This window comes from Paralichthys olivaceus, chromosome 9 (assembly GCF_024713975.1).
Source record: "Paralichthys olivaceus isolate ysfri-2021 chromosome 9, ASM2471397v2, whole genome shotgun sequence".
NCBI classification, from domain to species: Eukaryota; Metazoa; Chordata; class Actinopteri; order Pleuronectiformes; family Paralichthyidae; genus Paralichthys; species Paralichthys olivaceus.
The window spans coordinates 8,305,156-8,330,722 of NC_091101.1; the positions used below are offsets into that span (position 1 = coordinate 8,305,156).

The 25,567-nt window shown below is 41.4% G+C and overlaps 2 protein-coding genes across 5 annotated transcripts; one reads left to right on the forward strand and one right to left on the reverse strand.

Annotated features, from left to right (window-relative positions):
- Nucleotides 1-960: 960 nt before the first annotated feature.
- Nucleotides 961-4,074, reverse strand: fgf20b (fibroblast growth factor 20b). Its single transcript, XM_020079149.2, has 3 exons — nt 3,218-4,074; nt 2,852-2,955; nt 961-2,695 (listed from the first exon to the last, which is right to left on the reverse strand). The coding sequence occupies exons 1-3, from the start codon at nt 3,516-3,518 to the stop codon at nt 2,450-2,452; spliced, it is 651 nt and encodes a 216-aa protein (XP_019934708.2). The 5' UTR covers nt 3,519-4,074; the 3' UTR covers nt 961-2,449.
- A 374-nt stretch (nt 4,075-4,448) lies between these two features.
- LOC109637936 (calcium uptake protein 3, mitochondrial-like) lies at nt 4,449-23,571 on the forward strand. Of its 4 annotated transcripts, XM_020100653.2 has the most exons (15): nt 4,449-4,745; nt 6,866-7,013; nt 9,596-9,627; nt 9,870-9,948; nt 12,589-12,636; nt 12,721-12,803; nt 12,888-12,959; nt 13,906-13,947; nt 15,639-15,734; nt 16,271-16,356; nt 16,531-16,702; nt 18,314-18,422; nt 19,808-19,965; nt 20,556-20,624; nt 22,424-23,571. In XM_020100653.2, exons 1-14 carry the CDS (start codon nt 4,488-4,490, stop codon nt 20,622-20,624), a joined length of 1,452 nt encoding a protein of 483 aa, XP_019956212.1. In that variant the 5' UTR covers nt 4,449-4,487; the 3' UTR covers nt 22,424-23,571. The 4 variants fall into 4 exon arrangements, with proteins under 4 accessions (XP_019956212.1, XP_069387941.1, XP_069387943.1 ...); XM_069531840.1 differs by lacking the exon at nt 13,906-13,947; XM_069531841.1 differs by lacking the exon at nt 15,639-15,734 and having other exon boundaries at nt 4,450-4,745; nt 22,424-22,567.
- Nucleotides 23,572-25,567: the final 1,996 nt, after the last annotated feature.

The following is a 25,567-nucleotide window of genomic DNA, read 5'->3' on the forward strand; positions in this document are numbered from 1 at the left end:
GCAGCAGGGTTGACTCCCCGTATCGAGACACCCCCCCCAACTGGCTCACCATCACACACACGAGCCAAGATCACAGGCTGGAGCCTTCATGCTTCAACACAGATCTGCTCCCAACCGTGGAGGAAACTGTGCACAGACATATGAGATAGTGGCTTTTGGAAAACAAATTGCAAATTCGGCTGCTTTGTGGCTAAAACAACCTTTCCCTTTAACAATCTAATATAAAGCCTGGAAATGTCTGGAAATAACAAAATAAGACTCATCTACCTATGAATTCTGTCTGTATGTGGAACGCAAACTGTTTAACTTTTTGCCTTCACACTTGGTATGTGCATTCTTAACACCCAGAGAAGGTGCAGTGTCACATTTGGTGAGATTTGGACACGCAATATGTTCAATATTAATAAAAACTGAATTAACAGTGGTCTGTAACACTCAGTGGGGGCTGCGCAGGGTTGAACAGTTTTTCTTCTAAGTCTGTGGATAAACTAAAGCAGTGGTTGGCAACTCAAATCGCCAGTAAAAATCTCCATCAGATCATTTTGAAAATGTTTAATTCATCAAATTGAATTGACACAGGCATTCACGAGTGTCGGGGGTGGTGACCTCCGTCATGGCAGCAATCACTTCCTCTAAAGCAATTGGTCTGCAAAGTAAAAGCACAATATTTGTTTTGTTGCTGTAATGCTTTAAATCGACCTGAGAGCTTTTATTTTGAATAAATGTGAAACTTGGGTCTGAAGATTGTGTCGGTCGCTGAACAGACCTCTGAAACAAAAAATAACAACAGCAGTTCAGTAAATCATTCAAACGTATGTAAAAACCATACACCTGAACAGTGAAAAAGCAAATTCAGTTTCATCTTATTAAAAACACTGACTATAAAATCTTCATTACACATAAACCAGGTAAGATGAACCCAAAGTTTTCTAACTTCACTCTGCAAATGACAATATACTGTAGAACTGTTTGTGGAGGACTCACTAGTGATAAGGAAAAATTCTGAAGAAGCTCCGGAGCATTAACACAGTCCGAACAAACAGCCCATTCCATCAGGCAGGTTTAGAACAGGCACTGCACTGGTAGATTTAAAGATGCCTCTGCATTCCACTGTTTAATAAGACATTTCAACAAGTCTGAAAGCCTCAAACTGTCAGCAGAGGTTACTTAATCCTTATCGCTCTGACCTGCAGTTTTATACAGCTGCTAAAGCTGCAGGGCCTGAGTGAAAGGTCAGATTTTATTTGGTCCTGATCGTGTCACTGTGCCGCCTCGCAGCATTCAGGAGGGGACGCTTTGAAGTTTTATGCGTGCATCGGTTCTACGACTCGTCCCTCGGCATAATGACGTCCATAAAGAAAGACAACATTGATCTCATAAGCAGGTTTATACGTTTAAACTCTGAGAGACGAAGGCAGCGAGTAAAGTAAACTTCTTTTCAAATATTGCGCTGTTAAAAGTCAAAAGTTGTTTAAAGGAGCATATTAAAAGTGCCCTCTAATCATACAGGCTGACAAAAAGGCTTTTTAGTCACATTTTGAGCAATTTATTGTTTGAATTGTCAGTACGTCAACTTCAGATTCTGCTTAAAACACAAGTAACAGTAGTTTGGTTGTAATCACTGTGTCAAAAAGACAAAGAATTTCTTTAAAATTTGATTCACAGTTATCTTATCATGATAAAATACATTTCAAAATTGGGGGTGTATTCCATATACACTATGTTTCATATTTCTGGTCATATTACAGTATATCACTGGCTGAGCTTTTTTCAAAATAAAAGACTTAATGGTACAGTGTCTCAGTCTTTATATAATTGATACAATTTCTAGTGGTTTTTCTATATCGCATGTTGTCTAACTGTAAAAATATATTCTCAAATAAATAAATATATAACATAAATATATGTATCTAAAAAGGAATAAATAAATTGTTACACTTTGCTCTGTTTAAACAAGTCTAGACACAGGTAAGAAAAACAAAACAGAATTCCTTCAAAGTCCTTCTGAACAACATGTGGCTCTCTGACACAGCACCCAAATAAAAAGTACCATGTTGCGATTCTGCAGATTCCCACAGATGCCACATCGACTGACTGACGTCTCTGTCCCACACACGACAGAGGAGATGCTTGCTGACCATCCAGCTCCGTTTCCTATTCGTCTCCTATTCCGCGCAGGTACTTGTGAGGGTTGTCCGGCCTCTGAAACAAATGACCCCCCTCATGCCAAGCGTGCAGACATTCTAACCTGTCGTCCTGGCTGCTGAGAGATGGCCCGTGCATTCCTACAAGAGGCCCCCGGTACCTTTATCCCCTGCCGGCCGGGCTGCTGTCCACCAGCTTGCCCCGGCCACATCCCCTCCTGCGTCCCTCGCTCTCTTCTCTGCTCCCTGCCTGCGAGGGTTTTCAGCAGCTATTCCTGATCTGCACCAGGCCTCCCCTGCAGGTCTCAGCTGTGCCCCAGGATGTCTCTGTACAGCTCCGGCACACGGTCAGGGTCCACGGGCCTGGGCAGGAAGTGGGTAAATTTCTGGTGTCGCCTGGATTTAGTCCCATCCCTTGGAGTCCCATCTTTGTTTAATGCCACAAAATAACGTGTCCCTTTGTCTCCGTGCTTGTAGAGGTTGGAGGAGTATGTGTTGTACCAGTTCTCCTCAAACTGCTCCCTGAAGACACATTCGGCTGTGAGCTTCTCCTGAAAACAAAGGAAACAACACACGACACATGTCATCGTTTCTTTAGATTTATCTTCCTGAGAAATCAAATCCTCCACATGGGAGAGGCCTGGTGTCATCACAAGGACAACAATTTGGATTTTTGGGAGATGTGAATAAGTAAAGATGATACTTACAGAACCATACAGCTCTCCTTTGTTGTTCATGCCTAGATAGAGTCCGCTGTCCACCCCTCTAATGCTTATCAACCCAACAGCAAGACTTATGAATTCCAAAATACCTGGAGAAGAATAACACAGTTGTTTTATACAGACTTTGTAAAAGATGAAAGAAAATGATCACAGATACTGATTCAGCAGATTAAAGCACAATTCATACATTTCAATGAACAGCATTATACTCATTAGTTAAGTGTTATTTACTCTTTCCTCTCCTATGATTATTTCTATAATTACATCATTTGTTTTATAATAGCTGCTGCTTACTTTATAATACTTTATTTAATTTATTTATATTGCCATAACAAAAATTGTGATCTTTACCAAAACGACTGTGGTCCTTCCTCGTCCCCTGCACTGTGCCATCCGGAAGTATTTCCAGGTGAAATCCAGTCCTGCAGTACAACTGTCTCCTCCTCAGGATCCCTTTGAGGTGCGTTAAATCCGCTGCGGTGCTCCGGGAGAGCCTGTCCCCGGGTACCAGGTGCTCCCCCAGCAGCAGCGTGGGACTGTCCCCCAGAGGGCTCAGGAAGAAATGGGACCCGACGTGTGTGACACCTTCGATGCCGTGCAAGACGCCTCCAACTTCCCCCAGAGCAGGAGCAGAAGCGGCGGCAGCAGCCATCGCGTCAGAGCTCAGCGGGTAAAGTTCAGTGAGGAGGTCCGGAGGGAGCGCGCTCTTGCTTAGTAGGCTACCTGGTTCCCACTGTCACTTATAGTGCATGTTTCCGTTCACCTCCTGCGTTACTTAGCGCACGACCCCGTGGTGCAAGGACGCGCGGACGCACGGGTTTCCTCTCCTCCTCTTATCCAGCATGAAACACTCACCAGGATCATGCACCGATTTCTCTCCCTATTCTTCCTCCTTCTCTACCGCTGCGTCTTCCTCATCAGCTGGAGGTGCGGTTGCTCCTCATGTTGCATTACCTGTGCAGCAGTGGACGGTGATACCTCGGCCCGTGTGCAGCAGAGGCGGATGGAGCGGTGCGGGCTGGAGAAACGCTGCAGTGCAGGTGAAGCAGCTCCGGGGAGGTTTTGCGCTCAAAGTGGCAGGGGTGGTGAGGCAGGTGCAGAACCACAGGACTAGTAATGGGCGGGGCAGTCACAGTTCAGACGTGCCCTGGCAGGGATTTTTCCCCCCCTCTCTCTCTCTCTCTCTCTCTCTCCCTCCTTCCCTCCTTCCCTCCTTCCCTCCCTCCCTCTCTCTCTACCTCTCCCCCTTCTCTCCTATAAGGCATAAACCAGGAGGGGAGACACGGGGAGAGAGAGGGAGAGAGAGAGATGGTGGGGCTGCATGGGGGCTTCCACCTCTGAGCTCTGACTTTACATCCCAAATGTCCTCAGAGTAAATGTGTGTCATTGATGAGACATAATTTTATAATTATTACATCAAAAATAATCCAACATTTCCTTCATGCGTTCTCATGAATGTGACGCCCTTTAATCCCGGAGCGTCTTGGAATAGCAGAGCTATACCCACGGCGTTTCTCGCGAGCTCTCTGCACTGTGTGTGTGTGTGTGTGTGTGTGTGTGTGTGTGTGTGTGTGTGTGTGTGTGTGTGTGTGTGTGTGTGTGTGTGTGTGTGTAAACAGACATGGCTGCCCTGCGCAGGCTGATCGCTTCATACACCACCGGCTCCAGAGCAGCAGCGCGGCGGCAGCAGCCGTCCTCTCCTGCGGCCAAGGCGCTCAAAGTGATCGCGGCCGGAGCGTGCGTCACCGGAGCTGCTTGTTCTTATTATTATTATTATTATTACCGGGGCCCGGTGGTCGGTAGAAGCGCCGGACTGAGGAGCCACGTCGAGGCTCGACTCTCGCATCTGGTGCTGCCGTCAGTTTCTGCCACCGACAAGGTACATTGGAGCAAACTATCCAACAGTGGAGCACTAGTGACCCCATTGTTTTAACAATCGTGTAAAAACTGCATAAACCTCTATCTGAGTGTCGGCTTGTCGTGTAGCAACACAAAGGTGATGACCAGAGCATCTGCGTTTCCGTTCATTCTCCTCTCTGACTTCTTTAAGCAGATACAACTACAACAGTAATAGTATCATTACAGTAATATTAATATTAATGATATTAATACTAAGGATGAGGTCACCATCAGGAGCTATCCACGACCTTTGGTGCTGAAATGGAAAAACGACCAAAGGCATCTCCTATCACGTGACTTATTGATGGCTACCATTTTTAAATGTTTTAAATGTCTGCTTCTGCTGCAGAATTAATACATACTTTAGAGAGAATATATAAATACATTTATATTATAGAGTATTTCTATTCTTTGAGGGGTGGACAAAATTAGGTTGAGTGTGTTGTAATGCAAAAGCAATGACCTGGAGCTGTGGGAAGCTTTTAGTGTGAATTTGTGTTATATATCAGAGTTATTAGTTATTGATTAATTATGATTATCAACATGCTCATTTGCAAGGTCATAATACATGATGTTGTTTTTAAAGTTGTCATTATTTTGGCCACTTCATGTACAAAACAGACAAATATCACCTGAGATAAATCACTAATTATTTTGTGTGACTAGAACCGTGGATATAATTCATAATCCATTGATCATTTATTTTAAAAAATGTGTCACTGTTCTTCATTAGATATTGGTGAGCACATCATGGTTCATTACGATTTCATGTTTCGCTATTCCTAATTTATAATCATACTAAACAGTGAAGCAAATCCTCAAAACTAAGAAGTTTAGGCCAGTAAAAAAGTGTGTCTATTGTAAAGCTCAGATGTTAAGTCGAATAAATGTATGGTTGCTCAGTTGTTTCTCAATTTGTTGAAATCCTTGTCATGTCACCCATCAAAAAAGAACGTGAAAAAGAAAGAAATAAAGAAATAAAGAAGGTGTGTATGGCCTTGCAATAAGCATGACCAATTTAATTTGGTCCTAATGAAAGGATTGGTTGGTGTAGCTGTCTGTCACTAACTGACCCTGCCTGCATGTGCTCCCACTGCTCAGCCGAGGGGGCATACACCACTAAAGCAGAGAAAACAGCCAGAAGTGAAAGGGCTGATGGGAGGGGGTGGAATGTATTGGTTTGATTATTTTCAAAGTGTAGCATGCTATTGCTAACTTTTCCTTGATTACCAACCTTAGCTTTAATCTACTGATCACAAGGTGATGAGGTAAAAAGTCTCACAAATCAGCCACGAGTGTATTTTGAGATGGGTGTGTTTCAGTTGATTGGATAATGCATCTGCGGAGTTTAATAACTTGTGATCTCCATTTTCTCATTAACTGAGAGATTAATCCAAGTGATAACAACATTTCCAGGAAACCGTGAAATGTCATTTACTTATTCTGTCTTCCCTGTTCAATGTGTATTTGGCACTATTAGCCAATATAACAGCATTTCATGTGACATGTGTTGACAACATTGACATGAGTTTCACAGATCACAGTAAACAAACATGTAAATAAGACCTGGCTTGTCCACCTTTGTAGCTACAGGAGATTCCTTGTGCGATATCTGCAGGTAGGAGGAGGGTAAACCTGACTGGTGACCACAGGCAGCAGGAATTCAGGGACGTAGGAAACTGGACACTGGGGCTTGGCGGAGGGGCTGACATTTGATGAGAGGTGGGGGTGGTTAGAGGGGGTTTAATGGTTAAGCAGAGGGGGGCACACATTCCCTGGGTGTTTGCTCGGTGCCCAGTGGACCTGGCACCATGCCACCTGAAGGAGAGATCCACTCTGTCTTCACCAATCCAGCCTCCTTATCTGAACCGTTGTAGGGACATTATCTGGTGAACGGGGATGAAAAATAGGGCTGACATAACATGCGCCCCATTACTGAATTAAAGCATGGGCCTCTTTGTTGTCCCATGTGAGCGCGGCGGCTTTTCGTGACAAGAAAAGCTTCCATGGATTTCATGAAAAGCATCTTTCAGACAGTATTATCACTGTTGATATGATTTGCAATATTTCAGGACAGTATGTGTGTGTGTGTGTTCACAGGCCAAGAGCTACAGTCTGGATGATGGAGACGTGTACATGTCGTCCTCGGAAAACAGATTTCGTCTGTTCAGCTCAGTGGAGTACGATGGCCAGCTCTACATGACTCCACTCAACTTCATTGAATCCGTCACTCTGAACGAACCCAAAAGTTAGTGTGCTCCTGAAACTTGAAAACATTCAACACACACAACAGGTTATTTAAGTGCCCAGAGGAGTAAGACATCTTCAATTCTTGCAAACTTCATCTGATATGATTTAAAACCTAAGAACAGCAGCTATACCAGGTCAAATGGTATAGCTGTGACAAATGTGACAAATGCTCTTCATACAGACATTTCTCTTAATGGCTTCCAGCTTGGCATATGTGTTCTTAATGGCACAGGGAAGTGCAGTGTTGAATTTGCAATGCAATGCATTCACTATAAATACAATTTGAATAAACCAGTCAGTGGGGGCAGGGCAGTGTGCCCTTAGTTTGCAGACCAACTCGTCTGTCTACTGATCAAGAGTATAAGCACAGGTAAACATAACCGCCTGATCATTTTTTAGAATTGTTTTTTATTTCACCATAATGGACTGACACGTTCATGAGAGGGTCTGCTGCGGGTGCTGATCTCCATCATGACAAAAACTTTTACAGAATAACTTCCTTTTTACCAAATTGTCTACAAAGTAAAAGCCCAAGCTTCGTTTTCTTGCTGAAATGCTTTATATCGAGCTTAATTACAGAGCTTTTAATTTTAAAAGTTGTGAAGTTGGGTCTGAAGATTGTGTCGGTTGCTTAATAGACACCTGAAGTAGAAAATATGTATTAAAAATAAGTTAAGTTTTAGTGTGTAAGATTTCTTTTTTACAGGAGCCCAGACAGGACAAACTAGACACCTTTTGAGTTTGTATGACAGCTACCACAGGTTTTCTTTCATGTTTGGAAGGGGAGTGTGAGGTGAGGGGTGTTCAGCTGCAACATGCAACTTCTTCACCACTAGATGTCACTAAATTCTACACATTGAACCTTTAAGTAAATCATTCAAACTTATATATAAGCCACATATGTTACAATAATACAGCAAATCAAGTTTTGTGTCATGGAATACATTTAATGTAAAATCTTCACTGCAGATAAACCAGGTCGGATGAACACAAAGTTTTCTAACTTCACTCTGCACCATAGACTGTTTATAAAAAATGTCCAACAGTCAGATAATAAAAAAGTGACAGTTTATTGTAGAACTGTCTCAGGAGATTTCACTCAAGACAAGTGATGACAAACAAAAGTTCTTTCAATGGAAACAAGTATTCAGTCATTTTAAAATGCATAATATGACTAAATGACTTCAGACTAATTACATAACAAATTACATAATCAAATTGAGTGTGATGTCTTAAAATATCCCAAAGTTCCAAACCAATCAACAAAGATTTGTTTATAATCCCTTAAAAAATGAATACAAAAATGATTAGTCAATGTATCTACAACAGGAGGGGTACACCCTGGACAGGTTGCCAGTTTGTCACAGGGCTCCTAAATATAGACAAACAACCACTCACACTTACATTAGGAATCAGATGCACTTTTCTTTATTCTGCTTGTAGTGAGACTACGTGCTGCACTGCAGATGCAACTCTGCGTGATCTCTTTCAGCTCTGCAGAAGAATCAACTTTATTAGTTGGCAGCCATTTGCTTAATTACACTTCCATCCAGTCATGGGATACACCCCTGCTCCTTCATTCCCCTATTACTCCAGAATTTTTGTAAAAGGCCCCTCACTGTTCTTTCCTGGAACATGTCTAGTTGCTGAGGCCCTGGGAAGTGTCATCAGACAATAAGTTGCAGCTTGAAGTGCTTCAGTCATAATAACCTGCATAAAGATAGACATCTTTACCAGCAACCCCACTTTTATGGCTCATTTATGTGGCAACTAAAACTCGCAGGGACCCAACATGGAGACCAAACAACTGAACATGGATTTCATGAACGTAATGATGAGGCGTTGTGTTGAGTGCGATTGATTATGATTTGTTGGGATTGGCCTGCTGTAAAGTGTTGAACATATATTGAGGATGGAAAACAAGCTGCACTAATGGAGGAGCACTCCTTCAGTTATTATCCTCTGGTTGTTGACGGCTAATGTGTTGCAAAATGGTAATCATGGTGTTTTATGGTTATATTGATGGCTGTAAAAAGAGACTTTTGTCATTCCTGTGGATATTTAGGATGGCCTTGGACATGAATGTTTTTCATCGGAGATGGTTTTAATTTCAGACTCAACAGAAGGAGCACAGTCCGATGCGGTTACAGCCATTTAGCAGTGAACAATTTGGTCAAAACTTAAAGTGCTGTCATGTAAACTATTAATATATGAGACATTCATTGAAAGAATCAGATACATACCTGCATAGACACCCCCCCTTCCTGATTTTGGTGGAGAGTGAGCAATCAAATCATAATCCCAGCTTTACACGCAGGTTTTTAATGTGTCAGTGGAGGGTTATTGTCCATTTTATTGATGTGATTTCGCAGCCAGGTGTTTTTTACAATGCATCCATCTTATCTGCTGATTTATTGACCATCGGAATGTGTCCACAGAGATATGCACCTTATGTTGTTGTCCATGCAAACACTGGTTTTCACTTTTGTTTTCCAGTTCTGTTTCAGGACATACATACAAGTATCAAAATGTAAAACCCACAAAGATATCAGCTGCTAACTGTTAACTTTCTTTTTTTAGGTAGAAGAGCTTGGAAGTCACTTACTAAAAAGGTGAGTTGTTCTTTTTTTTTGTTTTGTTTATAGTTTACAGCTCCTATTAATACTGCATAAGATATATTATATGAAGAGGCTACTCCAGTCAAATAAATGCTCAATTTTTATAAAATACTCTTGGGAAGATTCTCTGTTTTACCTCTGTGCTGCCTTTAATGTCAGCAAACACTGTGTTAGGTTGTGAAAACCCAGGATTTAGAAATGAATGAGTGATCAGGGATTTTCCTCTCCTCTCTCAGGAATTAGACAAGATGTTGGCTGACACTCCGGCTGTTTGGAAAGGATCTTCCAATTTGTTTAGGAATCTTCGTGAACGTGGTAAGGAACTCGCTTGATGTATTAGAGATGCTTACATAAATCCCTTCATTATATGTAATTCGCCTTTTATTTTCTAAGGCTGTCACATTTAGGTCTTCCATGTCTTGCTCAGTGTGCCCTGTTGTGCACGTCAGCCTGGTTTAATGCAGGGCACAGAGGGTGTGCTGTAAATGCTATCTTATCTCTCCATCAGCCCGTTGTAGATTTATTCTCAGGTAACCTTTGTGGGAAGGCCTAGTCCATTTATAATATACAGGAGTTTCCTCCTTGTTTCTTTAATAAAAAATCAAATAACAAAATGAAGTTTCCTGTAAAGAACAGTTTATAGTTTTGTACTAACTGAAGGGAAAATGAAAAGTTCTTAGAAAGATTTAAAAATGTTTAATTTAAAGTTATAAAGGAAGAGGATAAATCATGAATTATTTACAGACAAATATCATATGAATTGTCAAAAGACTGTGTGTGATAGTAGAAAATAATTGGAAATTTGGAAATAATTTGTTGAAAGTGAGCTGCTTTCCTTCTCTTTTCCCAATTGTTCCCAATACTTGGAAATAAAGCAAAATGTATGGAGTCGTAAATTCATGCCTTAAAAAAAGGCTACAATGGCACTGATTAGACTTGAGTGAAGTTTTAGCAGCATTCTTCAAAACAAATCTCCATTGGATGTTTGATAGGAAAAGAAACATACAGATATTTGTTTTGCTCCTTTTCTTTAATTTGTACTTGTGCATTAAACCATAAACACTAAAGACTTTCAGAGGGTGAACAATTTAATAAGTGCGTCACACTTATTAAGCTCGGAAGTTGTCAGTTCAATTGGTAAAACAATAGTTGATTGTAGCCCTAAAAACTGACGTCTTTCATGCTGTTACTCAACAAATCTCGAGTGTTTTAGGAGGAAAGCAGCTGGATTTCAGGACTGCTCAAGCTGTCTCTATGATTTCTGAAATGATTTTTGTGCTTTTAAAAATTATAAAGAAATCGAATAATATGCAGTCCATAGAGAGGCAGTAAGTTGGAAACTAGCAGACAGAAACCACAAGTAAACATCTGAGATGGCACTGTATACGAGCACTGCACATGTGGAGTCTTGATGATTGTGTTTCAACTGAGAATCGAATTGAACTTGATGTGGGCAGTGAAACTATCCCCCTCCTCAACTGCAAACCTCAGCTCAGACTCATGAAAATGAAGTCGCCGTTGTGAGCGTTTAGTTTTCTTTTAATTTTCCCATCTGGGCCTGCTCACTCCAGCTCGGTGTGACAGACCAGCCAGCGGAGCATCAGATCTCACTGCTCTCCTCTGTCTCTCTCTCCTCTGTTGCTTTAGCTAAGTGCCAACGCTGGGATTTGGGGCTTTTAATCCTGCTGTTAAACTTTGCGGCTTTGTCAGGGGGAAAAAGGACGGGATTGATCTGCGAACAAAGCGTCGCTTTAGAGAGCGAGGGAGCTGTTTGAACCCAGCTATGTTGAGACATGTCCCACCGGCCACCCCCCTGATCACCGCGGACATTATGAAGCCTAAGAATGGCATTGGATTACATCTGTGGGACTGCCACTCTGTATGAAGTGTTTCTGTGGAATTCTTTGTATTGTCTAACAACATCTACTCGAGCTCAGGGGCTGAGCTGCAGGGAGGGGTGGGGGGGGGTCCCTCCAGGAGTGAAGGTGTGTGGTATTGGTGAGACATGGCTGGAATCTTAAAAGTTTTTTTCACCCTTCTCAACCCGTTTAAGCTTTAAAGGCTTTGAAGCCAGAGATCTGTTGTCATTATAAGGCCGTACCTGCCAAACAACGAGGAGGATGGAGCACTTTGTCAGGGGGAATTTTTCGATGAACTTTGTCTAATGGCACGCAGCACTAATTCTCTTTTCACACCTCAGTTTGTACATGTGTTCCAGTGGTTTTTACATCATCCTATTAGCTAGATACTTCCCTCCTCTAGAGGAAATATAAGACAGGGTAATAAAAAACCTTGTTCTGTCGCCAGTTTTTCTTTTTGTCACTTTAATGCTCCTCTTTCTGAAAATATCTCCTTCCAGCGAAGTCTCTACCTGAATTCTTTTCCCATAACACCCGGAGCAGTCACCCAGAACTATCTGAGCTGAATTCTCTATCTTCCCCGAGCAAACAAAAGCTTGGGAATGCTTTCAGAGGCAGAGGGGAGAAGCCTCCCGAGTCGGCTGAGATGTCTCCCGACACTTACTCTTCCCTTCTCCGTGTCACACAACAAAGGGAGCTGAAGGACGGGACACAGAACCTGAATCGGCCATTCTCAATCAGTGACAGATCACTTGAGAATGTATTACACCTTGTTACCCAAACACGATCAGAGGCCGTGGGCTTCAAATTTGTTTGGGTTTGTGTCCAGATAGGTCAGCTCAGTTGTAAAGCCTGTGTTTGTGTGAGAGGAACACCAAGCATGAAGGAGAAGGCACCTTTTAAGATGTTATCAGTGAGAGCAGGGAGATTACTCTTGTCTGAAGGCGTGCACTGTTTCTGTGGACGGCTTATTCCCCTCGGACGCATGACTTTCAACATAAACAGCTTGTCCTTAATGCTATTTGATGCTGTCTTGTGTGGAAAAGGGAACATCTTGGTTTTTGTTTCTCTGCTTCATTTTTTTCCTTTTGTTCAGGTGTCATCAGTTACACAGAGTACCTCTTCCTGCTTTGCATTTTAACAAGTAAGTAAATATTTGAACTCACTTTTCAAATATTATAAACAGATTATAAAGCTGACTTTAAATTTTAATTTTGTGTGATTTCAGAGCCCCATGCAGGCTTCAGGATTGCTTTCAACATGTTTGATGCCGATGGGAATGAGATGGTGGACAAAATGGAGTTCTTGGTGGTATGGACCACTTCTTGATAATCAGTTATATTGAGATGCATTTGATCGCTTGTTACAATCTGTTACGTGTTGACCTCTCTCCAGCTCGAAGAAATCTTCCGCAAGAAAAAGGACAGAAAGGAAGTTAGTGAAGACGTGCAAAGGTTGGACCAGAAGGTATGAGTTTCGAAACCTGACAATGGACCGTTCTTGCACACATAAATTTAGGGTAATCTCTCTAAACAGATTCTGCATGTGACTGTCATAGGCAGAACCTGTCAATTATCCAAAATATAGTCTTGACGTAAAACACCAAGAAGTATCACTAGTTTTTTTTTAGAAACACTTCAACTTGTGTGACTAAAGAAACTAGTCGAACTGTAAACTGTGTGAGGTGAACAGAGGATGGAGTCTTGGCTCTGATAACTGCTGTCTACACCAGAAGCCCCAACATATTGGTCATTCTCTCCAGAGGCTAATCTACCATCAGATAACACCTGATGGTTTAGTGAGACCAAACCAGCAGAGCAAAAAACAATTGATTATTTGATCTATATTCATCTATATTTTTGTAATTTGCCAAAGCAGCAGACTGCGTGGTAAGCTTTTGCAACACTTGCAGTTTCCTAGAAAGAAGACAGGCGGTACATAAGGTGAATGTGGTCATACAGGGTAAAACATGTCTGAGGCTTTCATCTCAGCAGGGCCGCCTTGTGCCGCATGCAGGTGGATGCACACAGGCAGAGCTGAGTGGAGTGATAAGAGCAACTCTTTGAGGTCTTATCACACAAACACAACATGGAGGAGCTTACTCTGCAGGGACAAAATGTTAGCATCTCTGGACAGTCTTGAATTAATCTGACGCCCGTATAACCATCAAAAAGATCATTAGAATGGGTACTCTAGATTGGAAGTATAACGATGCCTTGCAAGAAGACAAAGTTGAGGATGAAGACTGGGTGCATTCATGAAAGCTTAAGGCAAGGAGGATTAATCCAGGTTTAAACTTGACGACTTTGACTTATAAACTCATCTGGAGCCATGTTCCTCTTCTACAATACCTTGTAATTTATGAATGGATCTTCTGTCATGCATGCACCTTCTCTCTTTTTTTGCATTTCAGATCCTGCAGCTTTACGGTCATCGCAAATCCCAGCCGCACAATGTGCGTATTGTTCTTTTTCCCTGGAGGAAAATGAACTCTTCTGCCTGTTGCGTGTGTTTTTGGCATGAGGTCTCCCTAACCTGAGAATGTTTCTGCATGGCGAAAAAGAAACATGTCTCAGTGCTGACATCACCCGTATTTGTCAATGTTAACCCCACACGGCCTCATTCACATTCAGTGAAATTGAAATGCATCACTACTTCAGCATTATCTGACAAATTGTCTGTGGAGGGGCCGCAGCGCAGATGATTTATGTACTCGTCTTTTGTCAATGCCAGGAGAGAGATTCCACTTACCTGAAGACTGACAACGTTTTCACCCGGACCCCCATGTTTTATTTTTACAGTTTCTTGAGGAGTGGTATTTGGGCTCGGGTTTCCTTTTGAGATGGGTTTGACCATGAAGGTGCCCGTCAGAGAGGAGACGCAGCAGTGTGAAGAGCACTCAGCACACACAGAGAGGTGCCTACAGCTAACACAGGCACCGAGCTGCCTTTTCAGAGCACTGTTTGAACGCTGTACCTTTAGGTGTGTCTCTTTTGTTTTGATTCCTCCCACCGTACTGTAGGTACCTCGCCAGCAAAAAGTTCAAAAGTCAGTTGTTTTTTTTCAAAAACACATAACAGGCATGTCTTCGGTGCTGCGGTTGGGCTTTCCCCCACCATCTTCTACCTGCAAGTGTGTCGGATCTTTTCACAGGACCGAGTGTGGTGCATTAAAGAGTTGTTCTGTAATTAGCCGTGGGATCATGTCGTAAATCTCCCCCTCTCTGGTGAAAAGGAACGAGGCTCAGAGGAAAAGCTGTTTTATCAGCTGTCTCACATTTCCCCTCGGGGCTCGTGAGATGAAATAAAAAGAAAACTGAATAAGATAAATAAATATTGTGAAACCAAGCGAAGCAGTACATGAGAACACGTGTCGACAGCTGGAGGTTTCTGGTTGGTTGTGTGCTTTTTCAGTGAGGTGATGTCGACACTTGACATGGAGGCAGTGAGACTGAAGAAGTGATATAAGCATGGGTCGTTTTTTACCTGGGAGTGAGAAATCCTAGTTTTTTCTCTGATGGCTGAGAGAATGAAGTGAGCTGTGTAAACTAATAAAAATAATAATGATAATTGATTAATCCCAGAGCAAGAGCGTGACCTCATCGAGAAAATAGCTCTGAGTGGCTTCATTGTTCCAGACAGTATCAAACAGGAAGTGTGACGCAGACAAAAGACAATATTCACAACACAAATTCCAAAAACAAATTAATATCTGAATCCTTTTCACAACATTTTCCCTGAAGACAAGTATTACATTTACTGGTGGTTCAGATACATTGTTAACCAGGCAGGAATCGCGCCTCAGATCTTGCGACGACCTGCATGCTTTGGACATGTGTCAGCTGTGTTGGCTCGTTGTCCTGCCAAGAGGCTGCATGCATCGCTGCAGAGCAGGCTCATGTCAGGGCTGATGGGCCTCACATACACTGGTGTCAGCCCCGCTCTGTTTCTGCTCTGTTTTCTGAGAATACAGAGTGATGTCAGATTGTTGTCTCAGTGGATTGCATGCTCACCTGTCTTGTCTGCCCTCTGCTACGTGTCTCTGTTCCCTCCTTCTGTCTCTACCTTCCATCCATTTTCATTCCCCTTATCCTGTTAACAAAATGTATATTGTCTTCTAATAGTTGTGCTTCAACTGCTGCCACAGGTTCTTAAAAAAGACAGTCAGCATGCAGAGGCCCGGGGCATGTGGGATGTTCTCAGACGTGGCACGAGTCAAGTTCTGTTTTCTGATCTCACCGAGGTAGTGAAGCGGCCTCTAAGATGCCTCTTCAACTTTGACTATACACTTATACATTAATACTACACAGCATGCTGTACCATGTGACTCTTCTTACTGTTAGCAACCACAGTGAACATGCTCATGATTGGTGCATCTGTCTTCTTGTTATCAGAAGAGCTCACAGAGTGTAAAACACCATCTGCAACACAGGGGGAAGCATGTGTTATAAATCTGCTGCATGTTTGTACCGTGAAGAAATGAGAGAAATGCTGGCCCGCTGAAAATTAACCATTAACTTTGAGTAATTATTGAAAAGCTCAATCTGGCTATTAACTAACATCTTTAATTCAAGTTTCAGCCTGGGGAAACAAATGTCTTTGTTAATGTTTAGCTGACACTGCAGTGTATCATGGCTGCTGGAACTGAGATGAGATTTTGTACAAATGTATAATGTGATTTAGTATCTTTTATAATTGTTGCTGTTACAAATCACGTTTGAGGTGGATATTTAAAGCTATGAGGAGTGATGAGGCTGCTAACGTTTGCTCCTTCTGCAGGTGGATGAAAAGACAGAGACGACGCTGCTGGTGCATTTCTTTGGGAGAAAAGGCAAAGCTGAATTGAAATTTGAAGATTTTTACAAGTGAGTTGTGGAAACTTTTGTTATTGATCATGATGTCCCTGAGAAAATTCACCTATCTCTCTCCAGTATCATTTTCACACCATGTAAACCTCAAACAGCTCAACCCTCAGTAGTCTTCTTAGTGTTCCTTCGTGCATGTGAGCTCAGCAGCTGCCGCCCGTCTCGCTCCTCCAGGTTCATGGACAACCTGCAGACAGAGGTGCTTGAGATCGAGTTCCTCTCCTACTCCAAAGGCATGCCCACCATCAGCGAGGAAGACTTTGCACGGATCCTCCTACGCTTCACCAACGTGGACGACGTCAGCGGATACTTGGAGAACGTGCGACACAGCATGCCGGATGAAAAGGTGCGCTGCTTCTCCGTCAGATTGACTTTGTGTGATTCAAGTCGTAATCCAATAAAACGTCACAAAACTGAAGCCACAAAAAACCCTCTCGGCCCCCCACACTCCCCTCATGACACATTAAGTAAAAAGAGCAGGTTTCCTGGCTCTGTCTAAAGTTATTAACAAACATGATTGACAAACAACAGATTACCTGCATCTCTGTATAGCTCAGTTTAAAGAGACACAATGGTAACACAACTGATGCCCATTCTTTGTGAATTACTTTCCATACATCAATATTTAACCATGAGAGATATGAGCGAGGTTGATCGTCTCATCAGCTCCCTGAAAGAAATTGGTGTTACATTCATTAGAGAAAAAAAATGTTATGCTCTGTTTTTATGAATTAAAGAGAAAGCTTACATTTGTTGTACTTTCTGTCTGAACAGTCCCAAAGTCCTGAGGTGCCTGCGAAAAGTCATCCAACCAAACCAAAATAAAACGGAATCAAACAAACATGTTTGCTTTAATGCTCTCTAAGTAACTAAATTATATTTTGTTAATTCAGAAAAAAAACAGGAGCAGATTTTTTTTCTCTGAACACAATAAACTCATTATTTTGGAAAAAAAGGTAAAAGTTTGCAAACGAAGTTGAGCAGGTCCAGAGATGACATGTCCCTCCAAAGATTTCTCTCCAAACATTAGACTTTACAATAGAAAAAGCAATCTTTATATTACTACACATGGATGTAAAACATTGAAACAGAATTATTTATATATACACACTCACATATACTCAAGTATAGTATGTTGGTATTTTACTCTGTTCTTTTCTTTACCACTGTGTGAATAAGTTGTTGAGTGAAGCATCCTCATTTTGAGCTGTAATGTGTTCTTCCTCTCGTCACGCTGACCCGTGTGAAAAGACGCCAGCACCTCCTCATCCTCCTCGAGTAGCCTGTTGCTAGATCTCCATTGATAATCAAGTGGGTCTCATCATTAGGCTGAGAGATATTTTATGGCCCTCACCTTGTTCAAACAGCAAAGCATCACAGATTAGTCATTACTCCATTTGTTCGGCTGTGTGCTTCGCCCGTTAAGCGGGGGCCCTCGCGGGAGGAGGAACTAGTAGCTGCGGGACGGTTGAGTGGACATCAATGGGCTCTGTGTTTGAGTCATCAGCCAGGCCTGAGATGTTTGGGGATTCATCACTTTTTGTTTTTGTTTGTGCAAGTATCAGGTTAATCTGCTTTAGAAAAGTTTGCAAAATGGCCTGACCTCTTCCCAAAAGCGACCGTCCTCCCCCCGCTGCTGACAGCCCAGTGTGTCCATGCTGCGCAGGGAAAATCCAGCAGTGTATACTTTAAGTGTTCGGGTGTGTTATCTATCTGATGGCTTCAAGGTCACACACACACACACACACACACACACACACACACACACACACACACAATGATTCCCCCCACAGGATGAAAGCAAGCATATTATTATGTATGGTGTGATTGGAGCACCATCCTGAGCTGGAGTGTTGACACATGTTCGCAGCCCTTTGCTTTATGAGGCACTTTACATTTCACAAGGTTTATGTTTCATCAATAAAGACGTGGTTTTCATGTTGTTATCTCTCTGCAGGGAATCACCTTTGACGAGTTCAGGTCCTTCTTCCAGTTCTTAAACAATTTGGAGGATTTTAAAATCGCCATGCAGATGTACAACTTCGCCAACCGTTCCATTGGTCAAGGTAAAGACGAGACTCACTCTTTGGTTTTTTATATCTGTTTTTCCAGTGTGACTTCTTCTCTGTTCATTGTCTATCAGACTTCCAATCACTGTGTTGTTCACACAGATTCAAGGCGCAGACATTGCAGAGGATGAATAAAAGTGCTGTTTTTTTGTTGACTTGTTGGAGGGTCAGCAGGATTACATGAAAACTACTGAACAGAGATCATTACATTGCCAATTAAGCCAGTTTTCCTAGGAAATAATTCATGGCTCTCCATGAAAAGACCTGACATATTTAGGGACTGGGTGTGTGTAATTTGGTGCATCTTATTGAGTTTAAGGGGACGGTTGGGCCCTTGTGGAGGTATACGCTCTACTGAGTGCCATTCTAGTTCTAGCTGTATTCACTAGAAATGTGAATGTGCTTGTGTTATAATTATTTTATTGTTAAACATAAAACACATTTACTTTTTAAAGATTTGGAATTGTTTTTATACGTTTATATTTATTGGTGTTAACATGTTCTAACCACATGGCCATAGGTATGTGGACACGTGAATATTACAACCACCTGTGTTTGTCGAACATATTCTACAAACAGCCTGGAACCGCTAACAGCATCTTTTCAAAAACGTTTGCAAATGTCGAAACCTGGTTTGAGGATTGATCTCATTCAGCCTTGAGCCCCAGCTGATGTTGGACAGTAAAACCTGGAGTTCAGTTTGTGTTGCACCCTCCTGAAGGTGTTGGGTTGGGGTAGAGGTCAGGGCTCTGTAACAGTCATATTCTTCCACACTGAATGGAAAACATTTCTGTAAAACATGGCTTTGTGCACAGGGGCAGTGACTCATCGGCAGTGTGCTGCATTTTCATCATTTATTTGTCAAGTGTAAAAATTATCTGATTAAATCATCAGGGTCATTTGTCAAACTTTGAAAAGCTCTTTCAGAGCCACAGAGGACATGATGCACTTCTTTTCACAGTCTCAGAGTCCTTCCAAGTGAACTGACCTGCCTGACCTCCACCGATCAATGAAGAGCCACTTCATTTGTTTAAGTTCTTTTTACATATCAGAAGCTTTCATTCACTCAAGAAAAATGTTTGGTTTGGAGTCCTCATCCTGTAAAAAAGCAGGTGTAGATACAGTATGATGATTTAATTCTGTTATGATCCAGCTGCTCAGTCCGTCTCTCAGTCTTTTTTAGGAGCATTCATCTTGGGTTGGCTTTGCGTCTGTCTGTATTTCTGTAGGATCAGGAGACACAGCTCAGAATCTTAGAGTCTCCAAGTGGCCTCCTACTAGATCTCAAAGATATCCATGAACTGAGTGAAGCTTACCCCGTGGTTCAAGCAGAGAGGTTCAAAAATACTTCTTATATCGTGTCTTTTTATGTCATGTTGCAGAGGAGTTTACCCGAGCTGTCTACGTGGCCACGGGCATCAAGCTGACACGCCATTTGGTCAACACCGTCTTCAAGATTTTCGACGAGGATCACGATGACAAACTCAGCCACCAGGAGTTTATCGGCGTAATGAAGGACCGGCTCCATCGTGGTAAAGGGGTGAGACAGCACGAATACCGTTTATCTATACAGTTTAATGAAGGAGACAGTACCCGCTCGACCTTCTCTTCTCCTCCCTCATCAGCTTCAGACGTGTTCTCATTCTTTCTGTCGACTATTTCTCAATGTGTAATCTGTGTAAATGCCAAAAAGAGCTCAGAGATGGACTCATGGCTGCAAAGTCACGCCAGATTTAATCTGACGAAGGACAAACAGGCAAATGTGGGTCCACGCTGAGCTCGGAAATGCTTGTTTATTTTCAAAACAGGGTGCTTTAACACAATTAGGCCCGCTTAAGCAACTATTACCAACACAAACACCATGTTTCCTGTTTAATTACAACTTTAAGGAAGCACTTATTATGTCTCTTTTTTTCTTTAGGTAATGGTACACTTAAACACCTCCATGCCATCATGTCTAAATTACACTGCTGCCACTTTTTATTACTGAAACACATCTCACCTCCATGTCTGGATTTACTGACGTTTGTGAAATCATACTGCCACCTAGTGGGACATCAAGAAACTGGTCTAATCATATTTCTCCTTTCTTTCTCTGTCTCACTCACACACACACACACATGCTCGCAGGGTGTCAGAGTGGAGGAGAAGTTCATCTCTTTCAAGTCCTGCATGAAGAGGGAGCTTTCAGGCAAATAGGTAAAAGTCTTCTGTCACTGTCAGCCTTCTCTTATGAATGAGACAATAATTAAAATGCATGAATGATGGATATTGTGAGGCGTAAACACGCAGCATTAATTCTCTAACACAGTTTCCAGCCACGCATACTGCAGCATACAGTCAGTCTTTTCACATGTGATTTGAGGCCCACGCTCTCCTCGGCCCAGAGCATTAAGTTACACTGTAATATTAACGCCTGATCAACTGCCACCAGATACCAGCTTAAGTCTGCATACATGGGCAGTGAGCAGTGCAGTCTAAAGCCGTATAAATGTTTCAAAGGAAATGCACCTCTCTGCACAGGGCTCGATAATTTGCCTCGGTAACACTTGGGAAAGGACTCGTTCTGAACTGTGCTGCAGTGTGAAAAGTGTAGTTTGAGAAATCTGGGAATAAAAAATAAAATATAAATCAAATAGCCTCAGTGTATAAGTCTCTTTGGTAAAGTATGTAACCTTGTCAGCAGTTGAATGAATAGTTTAAAATTTTGGGAAATACTGTTTGGTTGGAAATCACTCTGAGCTGTAGCGTAGTATAAAGTGGAGATGTTCTAATAGCATCTTCCCTTCCTGATATTGTTTTAGATACCTGGACTTTGCGTAGAGGCCGATACCAAATACCGATATGATACCATTTTTTACAGCTGTTTGCTACCGACTCTCTTAGTCCGAAGTGTGACCTGGCTCAGGTTAAAACCTTTGAAAAACACATACAGAGCATGAATGCTATAGAACCTGTTTATTATCTAGTTTGACAGTCATAACTGAAACAACACAAATAAATACAGCTAGTAATACACAACAATGACTTCATTTAAGTAGCTGTTCAAGTGCAAATCCAGCATGAATTATTGCCAAATTGCTGACATTTTAACCAAGAACCAGTAATGACAACACAGCGTAACTGCTGTTTTGGAGCAGCGACGTGTGAATTCTGGGAAAAGAACTGTTTTATCTGGGTAAGACTAATATACTTTAAAGACATGGTATTAGTTCAGATTGGTACATAGATTTGTGTACTTGCCGATGCCAGATGCAGCATTTTCATCAGTATCGATGTAACTTCTGATGCTGGTTTGTGGTATCGATACATCTCTAGTATACAGTCTAGCCTCTCTCTTTTCAGAAGAAACAGCACCTTGAAGCATAGTAATTAACACATTATATGTAATTAACACATGATATGTAATTTCTTTAATCTGCATCAGAACATGACCTAACAGTTTCAAATGACAACTTTTAGAGCTGATGCAAGCCTCTGTGTTTACAAGAAGAGTCTGGATCAATGCTCCCCTGTTCACAACCTCTGCATCTACTGGGCTGTCACATGTTGGCTGATGTTTTTAGAGGACAAAGAAATTCATTTTTTATCGGATCATTTTCCTTCTACACTGTAATTTTACACGTAAAGATCTTTTTTCTAGTTTTATGATACTTTATGTCTGAAGAAGGCACTGATATTTCCTTTTGTCATGATGCAACTTATGCGTTTCGTCCATTATGTATCCAGCCTGCTAACTTCTACACACAGACGATGTTCATTTGACAGATTGATAATGTTTCTGCACACTTGTAGAACGGCTGCTGAGCTCACTGATCGTTACAATTAAGAAGTGCAAAGACTTTTTCAAACGCTACTTCCTCACTATCTAACTTCTATACAGCTTCAGTGTAGATGTGGTAAAAAATGATGCAACCCAGTCTGCCTTCACCACAACACTCTGCTGGTTTGTATCTGATCACACTTGACTTCTCTTTGTCTCTCTGTTTTGTCACCAGGTGAAGATCCCTTCATCAGCAGCATGTCTTACAAACTGAATGACCCTCCACCTCCTCCCTCCTCTCTTACCAGGCAAAAGGGGTTCATGCATGCTACAGCATCTTAATGCTTTGAGTTAGAGGTTTTCAAGTAAACAGGAAGTGGCACAAACAGGAAGTGGTCAAGCTAATGTGAAGCTCTTACAAGTGCTCAAACAAACACAAGTGACCCATAATGAGAAATTCATTTAACTGGTGTGCTGCAGGACTCTAGATTGCACTAATTACGGATGCCTAACCACTGTTTGCCTGTTCTGAACTATTTATTGATTCATCTACTTGTAAATATATTTATTGATTGACAGATTTCTAACACTGTTTTTACATATTTATCTAAAACCTTACCCTAAAGTCTTATTACTGCTTTACCAGTGTGTGTTGTTTGTTGGCTCTGCAGCCCCCTGCTCAGATCAGTTTAGGACAGCAGCACCTCCCTCCCCACTTCATCCTCCTCCTCCTTGCCCCCCCTCTCCCAAAGCGCTGCAGCTAAAAATCTTGCAGGAATCCCTCAGAGCCAGCAGGCCTGAAAGCACGCACCCCGTCTGTGGCGTTTTCCACTCTTTAACTACAGGCAGCTAACAGCGTTAATCATTTCTTGGCTAGTAAACACCAGAGCTATTTTTATGCCACTGGCAGGGATGACCTCTTTATGAATATGCAAAAAAATATCAAAGCCATATGTTTGTTTCCGCTCTCGGGACACTCAGCTTAAATTAGTGTTGGTTTTAATGAGCAGTGGAGTAACATGACCTTCCCTTTAAGCTCTGAGAGGAAGAGTTTACACTTAATCTTCTTTACACTTGTACTACTGTGTGTTACTGAAGAATTCTTCATGACTGTTGTTTCCTGGTGCCGTGTTTGCTTTGGGTGGAATCCTGTACTGAAATAGACTGAAGATATTAACATGTTACAGGCTCGAATATTAACCTGACTTATGTATTTGTATTTCTGCTGTTCAAATATTGAATGTTCTGATTAGTTAGTCTACCTCTAGAAGACTTTTGGAAACTTCTCTCCATGGGTCATTCTTTTAGATTAGGGCCTCGATGGCTGATGTTACAGCGCAGAAGCATTTATGATGACTTGGTGCAATAAAATATAAGATGAAATATTTGGGCTCTTTTCTTCTCTTGCTACACACATGCTGAAAACTGCTTGTTCAGTTGCTGTTTTCACAACAGTCAGCTGATAAACTGTGAGCGGCTCTCACCAGACTCACCTCTTTTTTTTTTTCCTTTTAACCACAGTGGACTGATGGAAGGACCACTGTAGAATAAAATAAGCTGTTTCATCCTTAACCAGAGGGCGAATCATTAACAGTATTAATCATCAGGATCCTGGGGCTGTGTGGGTGTTTGAGACTCTAATCAGGGAATTTTTTATCTTGGAATGGTTAATTCAGTGGGGTAATCATTTGCAGTCTAATACTGTGATCCTGCACCTACAGAGGCCTCTTAACGAAGTCTGTAACAGATGCCTGCAATAGAAAGAAAGGTTTTATTTCATCTTTTCATTCTAGGCCAAAGTTGGTGCACTGGGAGAAACATGCTGATTTTTGCTTTATCTATTTGTGCTTAAACCTTTTGATGAAAGTCCTTAAAATGTGATGCAGCAGTACCATGTGCTATTAATGGTTTAGATAAAGCCATCACTTTATAACATTGTGTGGTTCAGTATTTAATAATTATTTTGTCTTTGTTGTACATAAAAACAACAGTAATGCAAGTGTCTGAGCTTTTTCCGTTCAATGACAAGACAAATGAATGCTTGGGCTTGTTTGCTCATCATATCCACTCATTGCTGTTTTGATAAACAGGATTCACTTTCTTATCAGTTTGAACAACCCATGTGGTATAATACAACAGTGTACTGTCTGAAATAAATACTCCAGTAAAAACTGAGGAAGCAGAGCTGTTTTTGTCCCTGAGATGAAAATCAAGAGAAACCGGATCTGACAATTCACACAGTGCAACTTAGCAGTGTCTTTTATTAGATCCTCCCAGCCTAGTAAATAGCTATAACCACACATTAATTGTAACTGTGACTAAAATGTCGACTCAAGCCAAAATGAGTTTGAAAAGCTCCATCAGAGTCATCAAGGACATTATACAACAGGTTGAGTTTGAGTTTTCATGACAAATAAATCAATCTGTTGGGACACTGGTGTAAATTCTAATTATCTTTGGAACATGTATCAAATCAGAACTACTCAGAAGACCCAGCTCGTCCTGCTGGACTATCAGCACCCTGAGGACAACAATGATTTTAATTAGCTTCCGTCAAGATCAGAGTTTTACCTTCATATTAAGGCGACACAAACATACATGTCGTCTTGTATTCCACCAGATATCGGACTTTAAAAAAATATATGATTTGGCCTAATTCCATCAGTGTATGTGGAGTTTGTATTTTTTTCATTGAATGATCTCTATTGCTCCTTGGAGACACTGATTTTTGTAAAACTTAGTTAAGGCTCTTTTTTATAAATGACATGCTAAACCTGTGTGTAAAAGTTTAACAACATAGATTTAGTTTCTAATAAAAACTGATGGTTGTAGTGTTTGAAGTCAGTTGTATTATATTGTCTGTTTTGATCACTGACAGTAGTTGCACATATTTTTCTCAGTAGATTTGAAACAACATTGAAGCATCTTGCTCTTTCTGTAAGACTGAAATGTGGATATTGTGATGCATGCAGTGTGCCACCCACACATCACCACACAAAGTTTGTTTTTATATAATGTTGGAAAATACAACTGTTTTGCATATTGTACAGGATTACATTTTAAAATCATGCCAGTGCTGCAGAAAATTCATTTGAATAGATTTAGAGTAGTTTTTTGAAAGGCAAGAGGTGTGTACTGTATATATAGCATCTATTTAGTTATTTAAACCACTATTTAAATGAAAAGAAGAAGAATTGGACAGAAAAATGATTTGTCATGTCATTAACCTATATGTGTATTGTATTAAATGCTGTTTTTAGTCATTATGTAGTCAATGACATCTCTTTATTTACCAATTAAAACTGCTATAGTGTTGTTTGGGGTCAGTTGTCTGTTTAAGTCCCTGTAGTTGCAACTATTCTCAGCAGTTTATTGAAGC